At 32.6% G+C, this 1,794-nt stretch overlaps 1 protein-coding gene across 1 annotated transcript in view; it reads right to left on the bottom strand.

Annotated features, from left to right (window-relative positions):
* SHPRH (SNF2 histone linker PHD RING helicase, E3 ubiquitin protein ligase) overlaps positions 1-1,794 on the bottom strand; it is a 175,929-nt gene that overhangs the window by 155,744 nt on the left and 18,391 nt on the right. The window contains exons 5-6 of the mRNA XM_012655519.1: positions 1,065-1,143; positions 261-420 (exon numbers count right to left, since the gene is read on the bottom strand). Of these exons, the coding sequence (XP_012510973.1) occupies positions 261-420; positions 1,065-1,143 (239 nt within the window). The remainder of the gene's footprint in view (positions 1-260; positions 421-1,064; positions 1,144-1,794) is intronic.

Raw genomic sequence — 1,794 nt, 5'->3', positions numbered from 1 at the left:
AGTACTTTTGTAAAGGAAACTAGAAGGAAACTTGGTAAGTGACTGCATATCCCCTTCCTACTTGGCCAACATCACTTAAAAAAAGCCCTATTGGGTCACAAACATCCCATTGTCCATGCACACTTAAAGCTAACTAATCATTAATATAAATCATTAGCTGAAGAGTGAATAGAAAGTGTTAACTTGAGTGTCAAGCAAATGTTCAACATATGATGCTTTTTGAGAACATATGTCCCCTGCTTTTCTAAGCCCTACAGTACTCCTCCTACCTCAGGAAGAGTGAGAGCATCTTGTTTGACATCTTGTCGAGTATGTGTCAGAATCAGAGCCAAAACCTCCACTGTCTTTCCAAGGCCCATCTCATCTGCTAAGATTCCACCAAGCAACTGTGGCCCACAATTTGGGAATTCACGAATGATGCTAAAGGAAAAACCCAAAAAACACATCATAGGAATGTAAATAAAAATTATACTGTTCCTAATTACTTGTCCTAAAGAAAATGGATAAGTTTATTGAGACTGTATTTTGGGGTGAAACAATTCAAATCCCTAGATCATGAATATAAGAAATATGACAATCAAAACACTGACTGAGCTGAAAACTAAGTCTGCAGAAATAAGAGTCGTATTAGTACATATCCATGATTTTCTCTCTTCTATAATTAAAAGGAAACGTGTCTGCCTTCTTTCTATGAACTTTACAAATTTACGAATTAAAAAAATATGAAGGGCAGTAACCACTGATTCATTAATTATGTTTAATGATTCCTAAAAAAAAAAACTGGCCTATAATAAACAAGGTAACATTTTAACTTAGAATAATAATCTCTCTTCAAATTTTGATAACTAAGTATCTTATGTCTATTATTCTGCATTTACTTACTAAAAAATGACAAGTGCAATTAATTCTAAGTCTATTCTACCTATAAAAATGTCTAATAAGATTTTAACATAATATTCCTTCATGAGGTACTGCCAAGGCTAAAGTCATATGCTAACAATCTCATATAGTTTTTCATTATATTTATTTTTTAAATCAAGCATATAAGTGAAATTTTGCCTTACCAGCCTGTGTATGGATTATAGTAGAGTTTCAAACCCTCAGATGTAATAATCTCTCGCCATAAGAAGTGCAGGGTACTTTCTAAAGAAAATATAATCATAGTAAGTTTTTATTTGTTTTCCTGTCAGATAATCACATTAAAATAAAAATAAGTTAACAGTCAGGATACTATAGGACATTGATACCCATATTCTTAGGATGTCTCATTTGTGAAAAGCTACATACTTAACACATGGGTAAAAGGCTAAGGGTTTTTCTAATTCTTTTCTTCTGATATTAATCTTTAGCTTCCTTTCCTTTGGGCACATATCCTTATCAGCAAATAGTAAGACAGAAAAGCAAAATGTAGCAAATTTTAGAGAATTAACAGGAAAAAAACCTAATACATATAACCAACCCTACCTGATAAAGAAAGTAGTTTATCTTTTATAAATCCTTCAATAAATTGCAAGAAGGCCTTAAATAATTCAACAGGCATATGCTAGTGGGTTAATAATACATTTACCCGAATTAGACCTGACCTCTTCTATGGGTCTGAGAATGGGAAGAAAGTCTTATTTAACAGAGAAAAACATATCTAAAACTCTAACACTGAAGTACTGTGTTTGTTTCAACCAGAATCTTCCATATCCTCCCGCTTAATATTTTATAACTTGTTTAAACCAACTGTCAAGGACTCTACCCACCAGTGAGACAGCAAGTAATGTTTTGTTGTTTTCTTTAGGGATTAAC

Source organism: Propithecus coquereli, unplaced genomic scaffold, assembly GCF_000956105.1.
Source record: "Propithecus coquereli isolate 6110/MARCELLA unplaced genomic scaffold, Pcoq_1.0 Scaffold48, whole genome shotgun sequence".
In the NCBI taxonomy this organism is placed as follows: domain Eukaryota; kingdom Metazoa; phylum Chordata; class Mammalia; order Primates; family Indriidae; genus Propithecus; species Propithecus coquereli.
Note: the sequence above shows the minus strand (reverse complement) of the source record. Positions and strands in the feature narration are given on the sequence as shown.